Below are 19,945 nucleotides of genomic sequence, written 5' to 3'. Positions count from 1 at the left end.
ATACATGCGCGGCAGGCGCGGCGATCGCAGTGCAGCTCGCCTCGCTGCAGCGCTCGGCTGGCGGCGGAGGTGGCGGCGGAGGTGCCACTGGAGCGCGGTCAGGGGCGGGGGCGGGAGCGGCGGGGGCGGGGGCGGAAGCGGCGGGGGCGGGGGCGGAAGCGGAGGGGGCGAACGCGGCGGGGGCGGAAGCGGCGGAGGAGGCGGCTTCCGTTGCGGTGGTTGGAGGCACAGTCGCCGACTTGGTCGCATCGCCTGCGCCGGGGACGCGCCTGCAGCCGGGCACCTCCGTGGGCGGGAGACTCGACGTGTCGCCGGGCGGCGTCGGCCGAAACGTGCGAGGGCGTGTGCGGCTCCGGCGCGGCATGCCGGACGGCCGTCTCTTCACGCCGTGCGGGTGTGTGGGCAGGTGGCGGAGGGGCTGGCGCGGCTCGGCGCGGCTCCTCTCTTCCTCTCTGCGCTCGGAGATGACGCCTTCGCCCTCCGCCTCGCCGCGGGCTGCGGCGGGCTCGACATGTCTCGCGTGCGCTCCGTCCGCGGCGGCCGCACCGCCGTGTACGCCGCCACCCACTCTGGCGAGGGGGACATGGTGATGGCGGTGGCCGACATGGCGCTGCACGCGCACATCGACACCGGCTGCCTCCTCTCCCACGCGGCCCATTCCTAGACCTTTCCTGGACCTTTCCTGGACCCTTTCCTGGACCCTTCCTGCAGGCTACCTCCTCTCTCACGCGGCGGGGCTGCGCCGCGCAAAGCTGTGCGTCGTCGACGCGAACCTCTCCCCCGACGCGCTGCGCTGCCTCGCCTCGCTGAGCGGCGGCCCGCCTTGTTGGCTCGAGCCCTTTCCTGGACCTTTCCTGGACCCTTCCTGGACCCTTCCTGTAGGCGGCCCTCCTCTCTGGCTCGAGCCCGTCTCCGTGGACAAGGCGGCCGCCGCGTGCGCTGCGCTGGCGGCCGCCGCGCCCCCGGGGGCGAGGCCACTCGAGCGCGTTGCCTTCGTTTCGCCCAACGAGGCCGAGGTGCTCGCCATGGCCGACGCCTTGCGGGCGGCGGGCGGCGGGCCGGGCGGCGGCACCAGGCGTGGCGGGGGCGAGGGCGAGGGCGGGGGCGAGGGCGAGGGCGAGGTGCGAGGTGCGGCGGCGGCGCTGCTGCGCGCCGGGGTGCGTCATGTCCTGGTCACGCGAGGGGCGAAGGGGCTGCTGTGGGCGCGCGCCGCCCGCCGCAGCTCTGGGCTGGACGCCGAGGTCTGCTTCGAGGAGCTCCCCGCGCTCGCCGCCACTGTCAAGAGCACGCGCGGCGCGGGAGACAGCTTCGTCGCCGGCGCCGCCTGGGGGCTGCTGCGAGCGCCGACGCTCGACCTCGCCGACACGGACACCGTGCGCGCCGCGTTGCGCGCCGGGCTGCGAGCCGCGCAGCTCACCGTCCAGAGCGACGCGGCCATCTCTGTTGAGGTCAGCGCCGACCGGCTCGAACCGGCGCTGGCCGGTGCGGCGTGAGCGGTCTACCCGGTGGGGAGAGAGGTACGGTAGAGCGATTCCGAAGCGCAAACAAATCTGTAAAAGTGATATATCTTTACTTCCAACACCCGGACGTGCTCCACGCACGCCTCTTCCGACAGCGGGGTGAAGGGTCCCGCGACGCACCCCCGGACTGGGTAGAGAGATCCCGCCAGGTGGGCGCAGCCGCACGCTCCTGCGCTGGGCACTCCGCCCCGCCCCCACTTGCCCTGACTGCACAGGATAGCTGCGGTAGGTAGACATTCTACCTCCCATCCAACCCACCGAAACCCGTGTGGATGGGTTTTACCGCCGCCTTTTACCATCCATAGCCGTCGGGTTTTACCTCGCGTTCTCTTGGTGTCGTCTATGGTTTGCTAGACCCATGAGACCATCCTCACCGCGCTATCGGGCGCCTCCACCGCCGCCCTCAGCCGCGCCGCTACGACCGTCGGAGGCGTCAACTCCGCCGTCACATGGTATCAGCTCTGATCGCGGTCCAGCGCCAGCCCAACACGCCAATCCACCCGCAGGCTCAGCGCCTGCCATGCGGCCGCCGCCACCAGTGCTGCGGCCGCCACCGCAGCAGCTGCCGCCACTGCCCACCGGCCGCCTCTCGTGCGTCATGTCGGCGCCGCCGCCCGAGGCCTACGAGGTAGCGCGCGCCGCGCTCTGCACCGCCTACGACCGCAAGCACGACGGCATCACGTACGGCGGGCTAGACGCGGAGGCCGAGTTGCAGGGACGCATGAGCGCGCACATCGCCGGGCTCGACTCGCACGCGCCCACCGAGCTCGTCGCCGCCGCCGACGCCACCTGGAACGGCGACCTCGACCTCTATGGCATGCTGCTCACCTGCTTTGGCGCTGCCGTCATGCACAGCGTCAAGAAGATCGGCCTCGTCGTCGACTCCTCACACGAGAGCGAGGCCATCGCCAGCGCCAAAGCGGGCGAGCTCGTCGCATACGCCCGCGAGGTCCTCGTCGCCCTCGGCGCCCCGCCGACCGGACCGACCGTCATCCTCTCGGACAACAAGGCAAACGTCCTCGTCGCCAACAACGCCAAATCCGCCTCGCGCTCGCGCCACTTCCTGCGCCGCTACCACACGCTGCAGCGCCGCATGGCCGACGGCGAGTGCCGCGTCGTCAAGATCACCGACGACCTCATGCCCGCCGATTTCTTGACGAAATGGGTCTCCAAGGAGAAGCTCAAGCGCAGCGTCGACCACGCCTCCAACGCGCGAGCTCGCGCGGTGCATGGGGGGAACTGATCAATGCCGCCTCTGCGGGCCGATCCCGCCCAGCGACATTGGGGGGGGTGCGGTAGGTAGACATTCTACCTCCCATCCAACCCACCGAAACCCGTGTGGATGGGTTTTACCGCCGCCTTTTACCATCCATAGCCGTCGGGTTTTACCTCGCGTTCTCTTGGTGTCGTCTATGGTTTGCTAGACCCATGAGACCATCCTCACCGCGCTATCGGGCGCCTCCACCGCCGCCCTCAGCCGCGCCGCTACGACCGTCGGAGGCGTCAACTCCGCCGTCACAATAGCGTGCCCCGATAAACGGCGACACATAGCGGGGGACACTGCGCCGGGGGGTATGCCTACTTTGGTACTTTGTGTGGGTCGCGTTCCCATGATCGAGCTCGTGAAAGCGCTGTGTGGCTGAAGCCCTCGAGCCTCGTGCCGCTGGCGTGCGTCCACCCCCCCTTCTCAGGACCACCAAGCACCAAAAGTGCTTTTTTTAGCATTGTTTTAGCATGTGCATGTGCCTCTTTACGCATGTTTTCTTCCTTTCGGCACGGGACTGGGTTCCAACTTTTTCCGGGGTATTGGTATGGTACTCTCGCGGCCCAAAGGGGTGGGGGGGTAACGTGGCGGCGAGAGAAGACGGTCGCGGCGCGCCGCGATCGTTACGCTCCCCGGCGAAAGCCGCTTCAGCCCACAATGGGCGTTTCCACCGTGTCACGGGGGAGGGTTTTTGGACAGGCGACTCGGGGTGACTTGGGGCGATTGGAGCCGCGAATGGAGCTCGCACCGGTGTGACGAGGCGCATGTAACGACCCCCGGGGGTCCCGATCGAATTGAGGAGGACGGGCGGTCCCATTGTGTGTGAACTCTCTGAACGCCGCACGGGTGTCGTGTGAGGGCCGGGTGTCGGCTCCTGACTCAGTCGGCTGATGGGCCACCGCCCCTCGGCGGGCAAAACGGAGTGGAGCCCCTCGCATCCTGGAGCACACAGGCACGCTACCGCGCGCAAGCCTTCACCATCCGGGAAGGGCGCGGACCCCGGCACGGCGGCTCAACTCGTGGGGACTGCCGACCCGCGCCCTACCTACCCCCACAGGCTCACTGCTCAACGGCGGCGCCGGCGGACACCGCCCGGCGCCTTGCTTGGCAGAGGGCCAATAACGTCCCCCGCGACACACCGACAGCGGAGTCACGGCCATGGCTGGCAGAGCACACACACACACACACACACACACACACACACACACACACTGAGTGGCGAAAGCAGCCGGAGAACAAAAAAAACGAGCACGTCGAGCACGAAGACACGCTGCGCCCTCATACCTTAGGTCCTCCGCCCCTGCCACACGGCACCTCACCTCGATGACCTTGGGCGGCAGCCGCTCTTCCAGCAGCTTGCCCAGACCATATTTCGCCCCAGAGGAATCGCTCGACGCTACGTCGGTACCCCGACTTCAGAATCGCAGCAGCGTCGACTCAACGTCGAGCGGCGACTCGCCGTGCTTGCCAAGACGGCCTGCTGTGCGAGATGGCTTGCCGTGGACCGCCGCCGCGCCGATACCCCGACTTCAGAACCGCAGCAGCGTCGACTCGACGTCGAGCGGCGACTCGCCGTGCCTGCCAAGACGGCCTGCCGTACGAGATGGCTTGCCGTGGACCGCCGCCGAAGATGAACTTCTCTTTGCGACGGTCGAGGCGATTGGGCATCGCTGGAAGGACGTGGCGCAGCAGCTGCCGGGCAGGTCAGGGTCATCGTCAAGGTCCCGCTGGTTCCGTATCGGCAAGGGCATCGAGAAGACCGCGCTGTCTCCCTCCTCTAGCTACCTCTGCCGACGCTGCGGATGCCCAAACCGAGGGCATGTCTGCCTCGCAGCCGACCCTGCAGGACTCCAAGACCCTGCCGGAGCGGAGCCAAGGCGAGGCCGACGCATGGTGTCCGACGCAGCGGCCAGTCTCCGCAGCACCGTGGCGCACATGCAGCCGTCGCCCTCGCCACCGACACCGACACCGCTGCAGCCGGCCCGGTCCATGCTATTGATCTCGGGCGGTGGGCTCCACGAAATCGAGTCGCTCATGCCGGCACTGGGGTCGCTGCCCCGGCCAGCCGTCTACGAAGTTCCGCTGTCGCACGCGAGCGCTGCGGCGTCACCATCGAAGCTCGAGGGCCGAACTGCAACCTCGGGGACAGCACCAACGTGTGAGCCCGCCCGCAGGAGCGATGCCGACGTCATGCCGGCACTGGGGTCGCTGACCCCGCCAGCCGTCTACGAAGTCCCGCTGTCGCACGCGAGCAGCGTTGCGCCGGCCTCTTGGACGGCTCCGACGCTCCGAAGCGACGGCGAAGGCAGCGCCACTTCAGGCCAGAGGACGGAGGATGCTAGGGAGGATGACGCCGATGCGCCGCTCGGGTGGCCGCTGGAGATGATTGAGGAGCTAATGCTGAGTGGGGGCCACGGCATGGGCATCCTTTGAGAGAGACCACCTCGTCGGTCTCCCGCGTGGCCCTGTGCCTGTCACGACGGTGTGTGCCCCCCCCACGACGGTAGGCGCCGCCGAGCCGCATTAGGCCGCATTTCCCTTTTGGTGTTAATGTGTGATAGAGAGATTTTCAGCAACACCAAACAAATGTGTGTTCATGTGTGTGAGCGCGATGTGTCCTGACCGGGTACCATACCGTACCTCGCAAAAAGTCGCGCTCGGATACCCCTCACACGTGCTTAATGGGGCGATCGGGCGCGCGTTTGCCCGGACAAGAGACGAGCGGCTCCTTCGGGCCAGACTATGTTCACAACGGTGGGAGGCCAACCTCTAGCCATGCGAACCAAAAAGACAAAATATGTATTATCAAAGCTAGTCAGAGCACCGTCCAAAGGCGGGTGCTGTCGACTAAGGGACAATCTTGTCTGTCGGCAGCCGAACTTGTGATGGGACACCCTCGGAACCCAACTGCGTACTACTTGGCTAGCACGCTATTGGCATACCGACCTCTAAGGCCGAAATCGGTTCACACCTGCTCTTGTAGGTGTGAACACAAAGGGTTAGCTGTATCTACCCAGCTGCTCCGCTTATCACAACCTGTGAAGCGTGAACAGCGCCACGAGTCATGAACCGACCGACATGCGGAAGTGCCCATCCTCCCACTCTCCGACGCGGACGCCGGCAAGTACACCTTTGCGGGTAACATTCCGTCGGTGCCGAACGTTTCCTGGCAGCTCGATTGCAACGCGCCCAAGCACGTGCTCTGGGACGTGCTCACGCGGAGCGTGGAAGACGGCGGCGGCATGCAGCTCCTCGCCGAGGGCCGCACTGGCTCGCCGTGGCCGCTGGCGAAGGATGATACTAGAATCTTCGCGTTCAACGTCAACGACGAGATCGTCACCATCGACCCGGGCCGGCCGTATATCTGGACGTGGCGGGTGATCACGACGAAGGTGCCGCTCTTCCGCGGCGTGACGGGCAGCCTGATCATCGTGGACGGGCCCGGCGGCAAGGACACGTGCACGATCAAGTGCGTCGGCTGCTTTGACAACCGGGTGCCGGCGTGCATCATCCAGTTCGTGCTCAAATTCCTGGTGCTCGGCAAGCCGCTCGTCACGAAGGCCCAGGCTGAGTTCGCCGCCGAGGGAGAGTACCCCGCCAAGTACAAGGGGCCGAAGCCGCCGCCGGCCTGAAACGACGGCGCAGAGTGTGATGATGTGGCGCGCGCTGTAAATGGATGTGATTGATTGAGTGCGTGCCAGCGAGCATCATGGATGCTCATACTGACGTCCGCGCAGCCTAACGACAATCGGACACACATCAATGCACAGCGCGACGCATGCGATCTAGTCGCCGCCGCCGCCGTCGGCCTAAGCTATAAGGAAATTAGAGTGGTTTATGATTTTATGTATGTAAATGGGAGTGCAGATACTGCAGTCTGCAAGACTCCGAGTTCCGAGACTGCAGTCGAGGACGGAGGAGCAGGAGGAGGGGGGGGGGGAGGGGGAGCGGCCAAATCGAGCGGCTTTGCGGCGACGGCCGACGCATGGGGGCTGCTCCGGCCGGGCGGGCGGGCGCCTGAGTTCTGAGGTGCATGGGCGACTACGTCGTAGTAGCGAGCAGGGCTGCGGGCTCACGTGGCGCACGCGTCGCCGCACGCGCCAAGAAGGCGGCGCCGGAGAGGTGCAGAAGGCGGAGCGCCACGCCAAGGCATGCTGCCACCGCGCCGCGGTCAACGGGGTGGAGGGCGGGGTCCCGGAGGAAGGAGACCGGGAACCTGGTTTGTGGACCTCCCGCACCTGTCCTGACAGTCCTGACAGAGTCCTGACAGAGTCCTGACAGAGTCCTGACAGAGTCCTGACAGAGTCCTGGCGGGGTCCTGACGGCGCACGGTCTTCACAGTGCTCACAAGTGCCTCCGACGAGACCTCCACCTTCCTTCACTGCAACCCTCCTTCCCCTCCCCCCCAGCAGTGAATGATAGACGCCCAGCCCCCCTTTCGACCGTGCGCGCCCTCTGCGGAATCGTCCTGATGGGGCAGTCCTGACGCAAACTTGAGAGTCCTGACAAGCAAACTTGAGAGTCCTGACAGAAACTTGAGAGTCCAGACAGAAACTTAGAGTCCTTACAGACAAAAGAAATCACGCTCACTCTCGCGCCACTCGGCTCGACCATGAAAGCGCACAAGCAAGAGAGGCGCGGCCATGGTGCAGGCAACGTTACAGCCGGCAACGTGCAAGAAGGCAGCAAAGCTCGGCCACGACGTCCATGGCCCGCGCCCCCCCGATTTGCCACCGGCGGCCTGCAGGCCAGCGCCGAGCAGCGGACCGACTGCTGACCGACTGCTGACCGACTGCTGACCGAGGCAGCGCCCACGGCAGCGCCCACAGCAGCGCCCACGGCAGCACCCACGGCAGCACCCACGACAGCGCCCACGGCAGCGCACACGGCTTGGCTGGCCATGTCAGCCGCGCAGGGACCCTCCCGCGGGTCCAACCCGAAGCGCTCGACCGCTCGACGGCGCAAGTCGGCTGACGGAGCGAGCCGCATAGCCCTCCAGTGCTCACCGCAGGATCAGGCCCGACCGGCCCACGCTCACGGCCTGGCCTGCCTGTGGACCAGCAAACTCGTTGGCTGTACGCGAGCAAAGAGCTGCGTGGCTGGGTTGTGAGCATACCGTCCCCGTTGCGCCCTTTCCCTCAGTGGAGGGCCGTCCCTGCCCTCGGGAGTAACTCGACTGTACACCCCTCCCTACTCTCTAGCTAAGGGCTCTGTTCACAGCGGGGGGGCAGTGGTTGTCCTGGCGGAGTCCTGGCGGAGTCCTGACAGAGTCCTGACAGAGTCCTGACAGAGTCCTGACGGAGTCCTGACAGAGTCCTGACGGCCTATTTTGGAGGTTTTCAACTTTGAGGTATTGTTACTATGTGAGGGTGAAATGAATGAATCAGTTCTTTGGGACAGTGCAATCCTTTAATTATTATCTCCAACTCAAAAAAAGTCTGATGTCAAACGGACAACGGGGTCCCTTATGGTGGCCTGTAAGGGTAAGGTGCGGGAGGTCCACAAACCAGGTTCGGGTAGCGTTCGACTGGAAATTTGACGAGGGGGATTGGGGATTTGTGTGTGCGGTTCATCTTCATGGCGGGTTTACGCTTTACCATTATATTTATAAAAGAGACAAGAGCGGTGCTGCGGGAGAACGAGAGTCGAGACGCAAGACGCAACACCAAAAGATTTGTGTATGTATAAAGAGTGAGTGCAGTCACGTGCAGTCGATCGGACAGGGAGTTTCTTTTTTTAGCCCCGCATAGGTCGATTCTGCGTTCAAGTCTTTTATATCAGGCCAAGTCTTTTCTTCTCGAGCTACGCCACGGCGGCAAATTGAGAGGGCCGATAGGAGGTAGGTAGGAGCTACGGTAAAGGGTGTGGATGCTGGGTTGACGGAAATCGGGAGACGCGACCCACTTCGCCACAGACGGTCGCGCGCCTCGCCGCTAAGACAGTGGCACGCACCGCGCTGCGTGCCACTGTCTTTGTCCGGAGTGAAAACTCCAACGCGCTCGTCGGTGACGGTGTCCCTCAACCTGCGCCGCGCTCGGCGAACCCCTCGACAGCGCCTTCGGTGGCATGCAGCTCTTTGCAACAGAACTACAGAAGCCTGGAGAGCAGCTCCTCTGCTGCTCACACACTCTGCACAGTTGACACAGCCTACTGTGCGGCTGCCACAGCTGTGACAGCGATGGGCTCGCCCTCACTGGCCCTCAGTCACTTGTGCTGCGGCTTGTGTGAGCGACACTGCTCGGCGACTGCCGGCACACTGTGAGACCACATGGGTGTGAGGTAAAACCACGCTACCAGCGCTTGGTCACATCGGCCCCGAGGTCAGATTCTTCTACTCTGTTGATGACAAGACACTTGTCTACCGGCTGGAGCCGAGCAGGAGGGCCCGGCGCACAACCCCCTGGTCAACGGACAACGCTCGCACCCCCTCCACACACCACACCTCGTAGGTTGGTGTGCTAGGTACCTTCTCTCTCTCTCTCGATCTCGTCGAAGAGAATGGTCCTTTTGCTCTTACACGAGGAGAGCTCGATAAACTGGAGGGGCCAAAATACGCTGCGCGAGGAGAGCGGAGCTACGCCTGCAACGGGGAGAAAAGAACTGACCTGATCTCAGAATCACTCGAGACCTTTTCCGGAGCCGGTGGAGGCTCGGCCGGCGAACTCTTCCCCTCAGTATTCCCGCACCGGCGACTGCCACTCGCCTAAGCGCCGCCATCAAGCTCGAGCAGCGCGCGGTTGCGCCGCCTCCCCTCCTCCGTCTGCGGCGGCAGCTTGCCGAGCTGCCGCGCGCGCGCCTCGAGCGCGAGGGCGAGCAGGAGGAAGCCGTCTTGGCGCGGCCGGCCGGTGGCGAGCAGCGCCTTGCGCTCGTAGCGGTACGGCGCGTAGACGTCCTTGTACACAAAGTAGTCGCGCACGCGCAGCGCCGCCGCTTGCATCGCGCGCAGCCGCGGCGCGGTGACGGCGTCGAGCGCCTCCAGCACGCGGGGCAGCTCCGCCTCTGGCAGCCGGAGGGAAAAGGAGGAGTACTCGAGCTCGGGCGCGCCGGCGAGCGAGAAGGCGCCCTCGAAGAACATGGCGCTCTCGTCCTGCACTATGACGGGCACGCAGCCGTGCACCACCTGTTCACAGCTAGAGGTGTGAAGAGACGCTGCTCACACCACGGCGCGGACGCGCGGCGTGCGCCACCGCGTCCAGCACACGCGACGACCAGCCATCGCCCGGCAGGGCGAGGCAGTAGGTCGAGTCGGAGAGCGCGGCGCCGTACCCGCCTGCGTGTGCAGCCCTGTGTGTGACCCGATGCTTGCGTGAGCAGGGGCGCGGGGATGGAGTCGGAGAGCGCGGTGCCCGCCTCTGCGCACGTGCGGCACGACCCGCACGCCCGGCCGCCAGAGCGAGCAGTTTGGGGCGAGGTCGGACCGGCAGCCGGCCGCGTGCTCGAGGCAATCGCGCCGCGGCCGCGGCTCGCGCGGGTCGCAGAACAGCGCCTCCGCCCGCTGGCGCAAGTCGTGCGAGTACCCGGGCAGCCGCTTGGCGCCCAGCTCGCCCGCAAAGAAGAGGTAGGTGCCGCGGCGCCGGCCCGGCGCGGCGAGACCAAGGTCGGAGAGCGGCGCGCGCCAGAAGGAGGGCGGCTTCCACGGAGGCAGCACCAAGTCTTTGCCGCGCTCGAAGCACGCGGCGCCGCCTCTCGGCCGCCCGCCGGCTGGCCGGCCCTCCCGTTTTCCCTCCCGCGGGCCGGCGAGCGGGCCGACGTGCTCCTCGTAGAAGGCGGGCGAGCGCAGCCAGTCGTCGTCGGCGTAGCTGCTCCACGAGAGAGGCCGCCTGATCGATGATTGGCGCATGAGGATCAACGTGAGGACGGTCGTCCGGCTGCTTCCACGAGAGACGGCCCCGCCGCGCGTCGTAGCCGTAGTGGGTGAGGAGGAGCGAGGGGCGCAGCTCGCGAGGAGCGAAGCACGGCGCCTCGTCATGCAGCAGCATCCAGACCTGCAGGGACATGTCCACGACATGTCCGCGACATGTCCGCACCTCAGCCTCGTCATGCAGCAGCATCCAGACGTGGTCCGCGCCGCCGCTCGCGTTCCAAAACGGCAGCGCGCTCCGCACGTACTCCGCGGCGGCGCGCAGCATCAGCGTCGCCTGCTGGACGCGGGTGGCTCCGCGGTGGCGGCGCCCTCCGTAGAGCGGCGCCGTCGATGCTCCGTGTATTGGCCAGAGGTAGAGGGAGGAGACATACACAGGGACGAAGAAGAGGTGCGCCTGCGCTTGGTGTGGGGAGGTGTGGGGAGAGGAGGTGTGGGGAGGTGTGGGGAGGTGTGGGGAGGTATGGGGAGGTGCGGGGAGGTGGAGGGAGGTGCGCCTGCGCTGTGTCGGCCGTGCGGAGCCGCGAGTCGAGCAGCCACTCGTGCAGCGCAGTCTCCATCGCATAGAGGGAGCCCTGCACCAGCTGCGAGGCGCCGTAGACGTTGGTCTCGCGGTGCGGCGCGGAGTGCACCCCCCGGTACTGCAGCAGCGCCGTCGTGAACTCGGACGGCATCTCGTACACGTAGACCCGCAGCGGCGACCCCGCCGCCGCAGACGGCATGCCCTGCTCTTCCTGCCGCAGCGGCGCCAGACGAGGCAGTGGCCTTGCCGACGATGCAGCCTCGGAGCGAAGCGGAAGCGGCGGCGGCGGCGGCGGCGGCGGCGGCGGCTGCTGCTGCTCGTGCGGCTGCTCGTGCGGCGACGGCGGCTGCAGCGAGAGGGAGCAGTCGATACCAAACCATCCTGGCTCACACCAGCAGAAGCCAGCGTCGCAGCGCCCTCGGCCGCGGCAGTCGCGCAGGCAGAAGGCAGGCTTTGGCACCTCGCAAAACGGGCCGCGCCGGCCCTCGGGGCACGCGGGGCCGTGAGCGCCCTCGTCGCAGCGCAGGGCGGGCCCGCCCGCCGCGTCGGCCGACGTGAGCATCCACTTCCGCCGCCGCCGCCCGCCGCCTCGCTTCGCGCCCGCCGCCGCCTCGAAGACGGAGGTCGCGTTGAGCTCCGCCGAGCAGTACCCGCGCACGCCGTCCGAGAGGAAGGGAGCCCAGCGGCCGGCGCGCGCCTCGGCGGGGAGGGGTGGGTCGCCCGGCCGCGAGTCGTACACGAGCGGCCACGGCTTGGCCCACTCGCGGCGCCAGCGGTCGCCGCCCGGCTCGTCGAACCCGGTCCACGCGCCATCCGGCCGCCGCACCGGCAGCGCCGGTCGGCCGTCGGGCAGCCGCGATCGCGTGTGGACTGACGGTGTGCAGCGATCAGGAAGCGGGCGCTGGAACGCCGAGCCCAGCCCGGCGCAGTAACAGTGGCCGCGGTCCTCGTCGCAGTTGCCAGCGCACAGGCTTCGCGAGCGGGCCACGTTGCACGGCCGCGGCGCACGGACTTCGCACCAGCGGCCAGTCCAGCCCGCGGTGCAGCGGCACTCGTCGAGGGAGGGGCTGTGGACGCCGTGGCCGTGGCAGGAGGAGGGGGAGGCGGGAGCGGAGGCGGAGGAGGGCGTCGTACGGAAAGCCACAAAAAGAATTAAAACGAAGGAAGTAGACCTCACAGCCTGGACGGCTAGCGCATCACACTCCTCTCCTTAAAATCCCTGTGTGGTGGCGGCGTGCCGTTCTCCCATCCCTCCCTTGCCCGCACCGTCGCTGTGCGTCGTGCTCCGCAACCGCAGGGTCTGTTGCTCTCTGCCGTGCTCGCGCGGCGGTCCCGCCGGGCCCCGCGCCCTTGCCGCCCGGCCGGGGCTGGAGAGGCTCAGAAGCGGCGCAGCTCGATGCCGCGCTCCTCGCACACGGCCACCAGCTCAGGCTGCCTCGGGTTGTCCACGCCGAGCACCTGCACGCGTGGGGAGGCGCGATGAGCATTGGGCGGGGGAGGGGCGAGTGGCGAGGGGGGCGTCTCGCGCCTTCAAGCTCGGGGCGGCGCCCTCCTTGAGGGCGGCGGCCAGCGCCTTCCAGCCCTCGTCGCCAATCTTGTTGCCGCGGAGCCAGAGCGTCTCGAGCCGCGGCGCTGCCCCCTCCTTGAGGGCGGCGGCCAGCGCCTTGCAGCCCTCGTCGCCAATCTGGTTGCCGCTGAGATAGAGCAACTCGAGCCGCGGCGCTGCCCCGCTCGCGAGGACCTCCGCCAGCTGCGCCGCCTCCGCGCCGCCCCAGTCGAGGCCTTCGTAGTTCAGCACGGTCGCCTTGCCAAACTGCTCCTCGAAGGCGTCCTCGTACAGCTGCTTCACCAGCGGCTTGTCGTCCTTGCCGTTGGTGAAGCTCTTCGACTCCAGCTCCGCCGCGAACGCAGACGGCAGCAGCGGAGGGCGCCGGCCGCCGTCCTGGGTGCAGTCGTCGGTGAGGCTGTCCCAGTTGTACTCCTTGCCGGCGCGCATCTTGCCGAGGTCGAGCGAGAGGTAGCCGGACTTGGTCAGGCTCGCCCAGGCGTTCTCGGTGGCGCACCAGCCGCGGTCAAAGTACTTGGCCACGTTGGTGCCCTCGGCCTGATCCTCCGCCTTGTGGCCGTCCGGGAAGGAGGTCAGCCGCAGCACGTATGTGTGCGGGTGGGAGTAGAGCGTGCCGAGGCAGCCCAGCCCCTGCTTGAAGAGCGCGTTCTGCGCCTCGGTGCGCAGGACGCCGTTGGGGGGGTCGGGGTGCTGGTGCAGCGAGCCGAAGTCCCAAAAGACGCCGAGCCGCATGATGCCGCCGGTGAGGGCTTTGAGCGCCCTTGCGACGCGGGCGAGGTTGGCTCCGCGCGGGTCGGGGTGGTCCTTGGTCAGCCACGGGTACGAGAGCGCGGCGACGGGAAGGTAGGGAGGGTGGCAGTAGTTGGTCGCCTCGACGAGGTCGGCGAAAGAGAGGAAGGCCTCTTTGGGAAGCGCCTGGCGGTGGGTGAGGACGCCGCCCGCCCGCCGCCGCCGCCACAACCGCCCGGTCCGCGCCTTGGCATGCTTGATGATCCACTGCGCGTCGAGGAGGGCGGCGGCGCCGCTCGCGAGGACACGCTCCAGGTCGCCGCCGCCGAGCTTCCGCCACAGCTCCAGTTTCTCCTCGCTCACGCCGAGTTCGGCGGCGGAGGGGAGGGCGGCCGCCGGCTGCGTCGGCGGCGCGGCGGTTTCGGCGAACGTCGGGACGTCGCGGCGGTGGAGGCAGGGCAGCGACTTCGCGAAGCAGGCGCGCATCGAGCGTTGGAACACCTGTGGCTGTGTACGGTCTGTGGGTAAAGTCTGGGTAAAGTCTGGAAAAAAAGTCAGTTTGCGGCTCACCTGATAGCCAGGTGGATGGCCCTGTGAATGGGTGACACACTGAGTACCAAGGTGGAGTGCCAACACCACCCACCTGTAACCGTAGTTGCTTGCCGTGCGGTACACACATGGCGGCAGCGGATGCGCTCGGTATGGCACCGTCCAGCAATCCCCGGGCAGCGACGCCAGCGGACTACGTACACTACGAAGCTCTGATGGTGCTCAGGGGTGCATGATCTTCATTGTTACTTGGACGTTGAAAGCCTGCTCGTGCAGGTGGGGGCCCTGTCCTCCTCCCCCATCCCTCGTTTGGAAAGTGCAAGGCCCGGTGCGCGGTGTAGTAACGCTGGGTGCGCTTCTTATATCACATATCCTCTCTGCTCTCACGAGACAGCAGACACGAGACACACCGGAAGGGGAGAGCGGGGGCGGGCTGGGGCGGGGGCGGCGGCGCGCGGCGCACGCGCGACTGAGGGCAGGGGGTGGGGACTCCCGCCGTGCACACGCTGCGCGCACACGCACCACATACCCTCATGAGACATACTGAGGGAAGGACGGATCGGCGGCGGCGGCGGCGGCGGCAGCGGCGGCACAGCGCGCGCGCGGCGCGCGCGACGGAGGGGCGGAGCAGCGACCGCTGGCAGCGACCGCGCACGGTCGCTGCTCCGTCTGTCCCGGAGCGCCGTCTGCGCGGGGTGCGCGTCAGGACAGGGGGCAAGCGTGGCGGCGCGGGGACACGCACGCGGCTGCGGCGGCGAGCAGGCGAGCGATCCGTGCGCGGCGAAAGGGTGGCGGGGCAAGGGAGCAGCCCACACCCGACGCGTCGCTGTGAGCGAGGTCGAAGAAAGGGCCTGCGCAGGGGCCGCAGGGCGGTCAGTGGTGAGGCGAGGCGGAACTGGCCGCGGGCAAGGCGTTGTGAATGCTACGTGTGTAAGGCCGGTACGGAGGGGGCGCGGGGGGAGACGGGGGGGGGGGGGGGGAGCTCACCCAGTCCGGCGCCGTAGCCTTGGGGGCTGGCATAGCGGACCCATAGCGAAGAGCTGCACAGTGGCCCCCTCATGGAAGGTGGCAACGGAGCTTCCGGGGTTCTCTTATGAGACCGGCGGGCGGGGACATGAATGGGGGAGCTGGTCGTTTCCGCAGGCGAAAGCACAAGACGAATTTTTAAAAAGAATTAAAAAAACAGAACTCTGCCTCACCGCCTGGACGGCTAGCGCATCACACTCCTCTCCTTAAAATCCCTGTGTGGTGGCGGCGTGCCGTTCTCCCATCCCTCCCTTGGGTTGTGTGTTTTCTTTCTTTCTTTCTTTAGCACACAGGCTCGACACAGGTGCGAACTGGCGCGTGCTAGTACTATCACCGGCACACCACCGGAGCCGCCTAAGCGAAAAGAAAAAAATCACCGCCGGAGGAAGGTCGCTAGACTGCCGTCCTCCCATCCCTCCCTTGGGTTGTCCGTTTTATTTCTTTCTTTTCTGCTAGACTGAGATGAGACCGCCAGGAGTTGGGATTCCACCGTGCACCGCGCTGCGAGCCTGTCGCGCCCCTTGTCAGGAGCAGGAGAGCCCCACCTGAGAGAGATTGGGTTGTCCCACCTGTGCGCCTGAGCCCTGATCGTCCTTCCAAAATCCTGCTCGTGCAGGTGAGAGAGAGTTTGTTGCAGGTGTGGACCCTGTCCTCCTCCCCCATCCCTCGTTTGGGTTTGTCTGTTTTCTTTCTTTCTTTCTTTTACTACGTGCCTCCCCGTGTTGTAAAGGAGGGTTCCAAGCCTTGCTACCAAGCGAACCAGTTTAGACCAGTTTAGACCACTGCTAAACACGAACCAGATTATCCTGTTTACGATAAACTGGGTCTAAACCGGGTATGTGGGTAATCCCCCCCCCCCCCCCCGCAGCGCACCGCCGGCACCACCGACCCCAGCAAGCTGACTGCAGAGCTTTTGCGCGAGGAGCTGAAGCTGCGGCGCGAGCGGCGAGACGATCGACGTGCCGCTGCGCTCGAACTAGCCCGTACTACTCGCCGCCCTGGGTGGTGCGTGCCCGCGCCGCGGCTCCCGACGTGCCGCGACCCGCCGCCGCCCCCGCAGCACCGCAGCAGCCGCGGCGGGTGGCGGTGGCGAGGCTCTCATCGCACCTAAGGATGGCGTGGAGAAGCTGGTCGGGCAGCGCGTCGAAGCCGTGTGGGAGGACGAGGATGGGAGCACGGACTGGTTCCCCGCCACCACCGTCGCCCATTGGCCGACCAATAGCGAGCACGACCGGCTGCTGATGCACTTCGACGAGTGCATGAGCGAGATCATCACGCTGCCCGACTTGACAACACCGTGCGCCTGACCGGCGAGGCTGTTGTTGCGCGGTGCAAGCAAGTGTGCCCGGTGTGCTGTCCGGCCCGAGGCAGAGGATGGCGGCTGCACGCTGCCGCTTCCGCAGCCAGCGCAGCCGCGGCGGCGGAGCCGGCGTTTGCGCCCCGTTTGTGCCGCGTCTGCACTCCCTCGCTCGCTCGCTCGTATGTATGTATGTAGCAAGATGAACAACAGTCAGGCTCGGACTGGACACCAACGCGGTATGGGTGGACGCGAGAGCGACAGATGATGACGACACGCACGAGCGACACACAGGCACAAACAGGCTCACAAGACACACAGCCAGTAGGTAGGTAGGTAGAAAGGTGAAGAACAGCCAGGCTCGGACTGGACACCAACGCGGTATGGGTGGACGCTGGACAGATGATGACGACACGCACGAGCGACACACAGACACAAAACAGGCTCACAAGACACACAGCCAGCTGCGGGCTGCCACACACCCTGAGTCGGCGTACACATAACTCAGGGCCACATCCTCCCTGTCGCCCCCCCCAGCACTCCACGGTGCCAAGGGCACAAACAAGGGCACAACTCAAACAACAGACGACAGGAAGTGACATGTGAGGCTAGAGCAGCTCGTTGCTCCACCTCTACAGCCAGCTGGCTGCCACACACCCTGAGTTGGCGTACACATAACTCAGGGCCACATTCTCCCTGTCGCCCCCCCCAGCACTCCCAGGTGCCAAGGGAACAAACAAGGGCACAACAAACAACAGACTCGCTCGCCGAACCATACCACACTCCGAAAATAGTCGAACCCTATACGACTGCGTGCCCAACCAATCGCCCTGGCCACCAGAGTTCATGTCCGACAGCGAGGGCGAATCTGGCAGCCAAATTGCCGCGGCGGCCCCCAAGACCTTCAAGGAGCTCGGCCTGGCGGACCCGCTCTGCGACGCTTGCCAAAAGATGAACTTCAAGGCGCCGACCGCCATCCAGTGCGAGGCGATCCCGTGGGCGCTCGCCGGCCGCGACGTCATTGGCCTCGCGGAGACGGGTTCGGGGAAGACGGCCGCCTTTGGCCTGCCCGTGCTCAACCGGCTGCTCGACGCGCCCCAGCCGCTCTTTGGCCTCATCATCTCGCCGACGCGTGAGCTGGCGCTGCAGATCGGAGAGCAGCTCGAGGCGCTCGGCTCGATGATCGGCGTCAAGGTTGCGGTGGTGGTGGGCGGGGTCGACATGGTGCAGCAGGCGATCCTGCTCGCCAAGCGGCCGCACCTCGTCGTCGGCACGCCCGGCCGGCTGGTCGACCACCTGCAAAACACGCGCGGCTTCTCGGTGAAGGGTGTGCGGTACCTGGTGCTGGACGAGGCGGACAAGCTGCTGGCGATGGACTTTGAGAAGGAGCTGGACACGATCGTCCACGCCATCCCGCGCGAGCGGAACACCCTCCTCTTCTCCGCGACGATGACCTCAAAGGTCAAGCCGCAGCGCTGACGAACCCGAAGGGTGTGAACGGCGTCTCTTCATACCTCTAGCTGTGAACAGGTCAAGAAGTTGCAGCGCGCCTCGCTGACGAACCCGGTCAAGGTGGGAGGCAGATCCCTACCTCCCCACACCCCCCCAGATCGCCCCAGATCTCGAGGCCTATGCAGAAGGCTAGTCCCCGCCCTCTGGTCCCCGCCCTCCGAACCGGCGCCCGAGGCGACACGCGCACACGGCGCTACTCCTACCGCGCTACAGCCGCAGTCTCTGTGTCCTCAGGTAGAGATGTCGTCACCCCCCCCCATCTCTCCCCACCCCTCCGTGTCCTCAGGTGGAGGTTTCGTCAAAGTACAAGACGGTGCGCACGCTGCTCCAGCAGTACCTCTTCGTGCCGTCAAAGCTCAAGGACGTCTACCTCGCCTTCGTCCTGAACGAGCTGGCGGGCAACACGGCGATCGTGTTCGTGTCCACCTGCGCCAACGCGCAGCGCCTCGCCCTCGCCCTGCGCGCGCTTGGCTTCGGCGCCGTGCCGCTGCACGGCCAGGCGCGGGACGAGACACCTCCGAGACACTTCCGAGACACCTCCGAGACACCTCCGAGACACTTCCTAGACACCTCCGAGACACCTCCGAGACACCTCCGAGACACCCGCGAGACACCTCCGAGACACCTCCGAGACACCTCCGAGACACCTCCGAGACACCTCCGAGACACCTCCGAGACACCTGCGAGACCTCCGAGACGCTTCTTGCGAGGAAGGAGGCTAGCTTGTGCCGCCTCCAGCTGTGCACGAGCGAGTTCACGCCGCATAGAGCCAACACGTTGCTGTGACGCCCCGCCCCCGCCCGCCCGGCCGCAGCTGCCGCAGCCCAAGCGGCTCGCCGCTCTCAACAAGTTCAAGGCGGGCGGGCGCTCGGTGTCAACCTCGCCGCCTCGGCCGCCTCTCCATGACACAGCGCCCCTCTCTCTCCCCCCCCCAGGCGGGAGAGCGCTCTATCCTCATCGCGACTGACGTCGCCGCGCGCGGACTCGACATCCCGTCGGTCGACCTGGTCCGCAGCTAGACACCCTCCTAGACACCCTCTCGACACCTCCTAGACACCCTCCTAGACACCTCCTCGACACCCTCCCAAGACACCTCCCAGACACCCTCCCAAGACACCTCCCAGACACCCTCCAAGACACCTCCTGGACACCTCCTCGACACCCTCCTCGACACCTCCTAGACACCTCCTCGGCATCCCGTCGGTCGACCTGGTCCGCAGCTCTGAGAGGAGGCGGGACACCGTCTTCCTATAGACACTTCGTAGACACTTCCTAGACAAGAGGGGGCGGGACACATGTAGTGACGGTCAACTAGGTCCTCAACTACGACCTGCCCGCAAACTCCAAGGACTACATCCACCGCGTGGGCCGCACCGCGCGCGCAGGGCGAGATCGCGCCGAGATCTCCCCGAGATCTCCCCGAGATCGCGCCGAGATCTCCCCGAGATCTCCCCGAGATCGCGCCGAGATCTCCCCGAGATCGCGCCGAGATCGCGCCGAGATCTCCCCGAGATCATCCAAGATGCGCTACTCACCCTCAACGGTGGAGATGACCCGAGATGACCCGAGATGACCCGAGATTAGGCGCGCCGGCCGCGCCATCACCATCGTCACGCAGTACGACGTCGAGCTCTACCAGCGCATCGAGCAGATGATTGGCCAGAGGCTGGGAGAGTTTGACGCGCCGCAGGACGAGGCGCGGACTCCGCCGAGAAGAGCCGAGAGCACCCGAGAGTACCCGAGAGAGCACCCGAGGGTAGGCGAGAGGAGCCGAGAGGAGCCGAGAGGAGCCGAGAGGAGCCGAGAGGAGTCGAGAGGAGAATTGGAAATGGAAGATGGGACCGAGCTGGCCCGAGACAAGGCGCTGCATGACCTGGCGCGGACACGGACACAGACACAAACACACACAGTCCACTGCCCCCAGGCAACACCGCCGCCGCCGCCACCACACCATCACGGCCACACACCGCTCTCCCACACGCAGCGGGCCTTGCACTCTCGAATGCCGCGGGGCTCCTGTCTCAGCGACGTGCAGCGGCTCACCTCTCCCGACCTCGCCTCAGGTGCTGCTGCTCCTCGAGCGAGTGTCCGAGGCGC

General features: G+C 66.3%; 3 protein-coding genes across 3 annotated transcripts; 1 reads left to right on the top strand and 2 right to left on the bottom strand.

Annotated features, from left to right (window-relative positions):
• Window positions 1-4,428: 4,428 nt before the first annotated feature.
• EMIHUDRAFT_358042 (hypothetical protein) lies at window positions 4,429-5,350 on the bottom strand. Its single transcript, XM_005763312.1, has 2 exons — window positions 4,674-5,350; window positions 4,429-4,580 (listed from the first exon to the last, which is right to left on the bottom strand). The coding sequence occupies exons 1-2, from the start codon at window positions 4,818-4,820 to the stop codon at window positions 4,566-4,568; spliced, it is 162 nt and encodes a 53-aa protein (XP_005763369.1). The 5' UTR covers window positions 4,821-5,350; the 3' UTR covers window positions 4,429-4,565.
• Window positions 5,351-12,510: 7,160 nt separating this feature from the next.
• EMIHUDRAFT_358041 (hypothetical protein) lies at window positions 12,511-13,807 on the bottom strand (the record flags this gene model as incomplete). The annotated part of the gene is made up of 4 exons (XM_005763311.1): window positions 12,511-12,619; window positions 12,693-13,578; window positions 13,600-13,678; window positions 13,704-13,807. Coding segments are annotated over 4 exons (1,143 nt in total), but the record flags the coding sequence as incomplete, so codon positions are not given.
• A 3,426-nt stretch (window positions 13,808-17,233) lies between these two features.
• EMIHUDRAFT_52486 (hypothetical protein) lies at window positions 17,234-19,256 on the top strand (the record flags this gene model as incomplete). Its single annotated transcript, XM_005763310.1, has 6 exons — window positions 17,234-17,797; window positions 17,867-17,908; window positions 18,135-18,329; window positions 18,663-18,719; window positions 18,793-18,855; window positions 19,164-19,256. Coding segments are annotated over 6 exons (1,014 nt in total), but the record flags the coding sequence as incomplete, so codon positions are not given.
• Between the last annotated feature and the right edge of the window lie 689 nt (window positions 19,257-19,945).

This window comes from Emiliania huxleyi (genome assembly GCF_000372725.1).
Source record: "Emiliania huxleyi CCMP1516 unplaced genomic scaffold EMIHUscaffold_64, whole genome shotgun sequence".
Taxonomy (NCBI): Eukaryota; Haptophyta; order Isochrysidales; family Noelaerhabdaceae; genus Emiliania; species Emiliania huxleyi.
This window is presented reverse-complemented; position numbering and strand designations above follow the sequence as displayed.

Bases quoted from the DNA above. Each gene is read 5' to 3' on its own strand.
- EMIHUDRAFT_358042 (XM_005763312.1), bottom strand. From the start codon at position 4,820: ATGAGCGACTCGATTTCGTGGAGCCCACCGCCCGAGATCAATAGCATG.